General features: G+C 50.5%; 1 protein-coding gene across 1 annotated transcript in view; it reads left to right on the forward strand.

Annotated features, from left to right (window-relative positions):
• ttbk1a (tau tubulin kinase 1a) overlaps window positions 1-1870 on the forward strand; it is a gene marked incomplete in the record, with an annotated part of 40652 nt that overhangs the window by 7321 nt on the left and 31461 nt on the right. Inside the window, 1 exon segment of the mRNA XM_035660139.1 lies at window positions 35-179. Within this exon segment, the coding sequence (XP_035516032.1) occupies window positions 35-179 (145 nt within the window).

A 1870-nucleotide genomic window follows, 5' to 3' on the forward strand; every position in this document is an offset into this window, starting at 1 on the left:
GCTATACAAATAAAACTGAATTGTGTTTGTACAGATTCAGTGTCTGAATACAGGAACATTTACATGCATCAGCTGCTGCCAGGAACTAGGTGGGTCCAGGAGGGTTCAGGTGGGTCCAGGCGGGTCCAAGTGGGTCCAGGCGGGTCCGGATGGGTCCAGGCGGGTCCGGATGGCTCCAGGTGGGTCCAGGCGGGTCCACCGGCGAGGGTCCAGATTTGAGTTCCCAAGGTTGGAATAGTAGTACACGAAGATAAGCCCTAGTGTCGAGAGATTCCATGGAGGTGCCACACATTAGTGGTCAGTTTATCACAAGATAACCATTGTAACTAATGAGCCTATGAGCTCTATATCGTATAGTCCTATGTACCTGACAGAGAAGTAGTTTGGTCCCTTGGGATTGAAAGGAGGTATGGTGGTCTCGAGCCTTAACTTGTAGATGTCAGAAGTTGTGCACTCAACCAATTGACAGACGAAGTCTGACGATCCATCAATGGATGTACTGAACCGTCTTATATCGGCTCCTATTGATCCTACTCCTCTCAGTGAAATCCCTTCACTACAGTCTGATCGATGACCGATCCTGACTGGAAACCCACAGACCAGAATATGCACGTCACATTATGCAGACAAACTGCAACCACTTTACGGTGGACCAATCTCTACCTATCGAGTAATCACACTCTCGCCTCGATTCCCAAGAGCGATTCCTTGGACGGCTACAAACATTAACTGTTACATAGGAGCCTCCGATCTACACTCAACACGCCATAACTGACATATTGCATAAATAAGCGTACGACTCTACAAAAAGCTGGCACCACACTCTTAGCGAGCACTCCGTCTGGTCCAACACCTTAGCGGAACCACTTCTCTGAATACACTCGCCTGGAATACAACAACCGCATCCCGGACCGCCAGTGGGACCCTGCCTGGAGTACCTTCAACTGAGTAGACCATCCGAGATCCTCACTAGCCTGGAACCCTAATCCGGACCGCGCCTGGACCACCTTACTTGACCCGCCCTGAGGACCCACCCTTGAACACACTCCTGGACTCACACTCTAGTATCCTGCAGCAGACTGAATGCATGTTATACTAACCATATGTCATATCCTCATCTATAAGGGACGTTTCAACATGAGCTGAGAAAATCCTGTACATTACACACTCAATCCCCAACCTATTATTGATTCTATATTAAGGTGCGCCAAATTCACAACTAGTACCATAGATTAGTCTCAATTCCAGAACCACAGCCAGTGTTGGTTACGAATATAAGAGGCAGGAGTACTCAACACACGACCACAACTACCGACTATCATTATTACATCATCATCTATCTACCTATCACACCAGACCTGTAACCACACACAGACCACAACAACCACACCACACACATACACTACACACCACACCGGAGCAAACGACTTGGAGCAACACGACAGCAAATTTACATATTGTATCCCAACCATCACACGTAACTCACACACACATTCGATCTTACACGTAAAACTAACATCACACACCACCCTTGCTTACTCTACCTACTATCGACACTACACACACCACCTACCACCTACCCACCACAACCCCTGCGGACACGTTCAGGCTGTCACCGATCGATGAGTGACCTAATCTGATTATCCCAGCGATTGGACCCTCGGTGCTCTCGGTGGAGGGGCACCGGCTGAGTCGGAAAGATCACACCGCGCACCGACCGGTGAGCTGTCCAGGCGGTGCAGGATTGGCCATGTGATCGCGGGCCTTACCCGCCGCCCCGACCCCTGAAGAGCCCCGCGACCGGCGGGGGAGGAGTAGGCACCGGCACACTGACTGACTCTCCTTTCGTCCCGCCCGAGCTGCAGCCAGG

This window comes from Morone saxatilis, unplaced genomic scaffold, assembly GCF_004916995.1.
Source record: "Morone saxatilis isolate NCDOM2014 unplaced genomic scaffold, NCSU_SB_2.0 Contig17, whole genome shotgun sequence".
Lineage (NCBI taxonomy): Eukaryota > Metazoa > Chordata > Actinopteri > Moronidae > Morone > Morone saxatilis.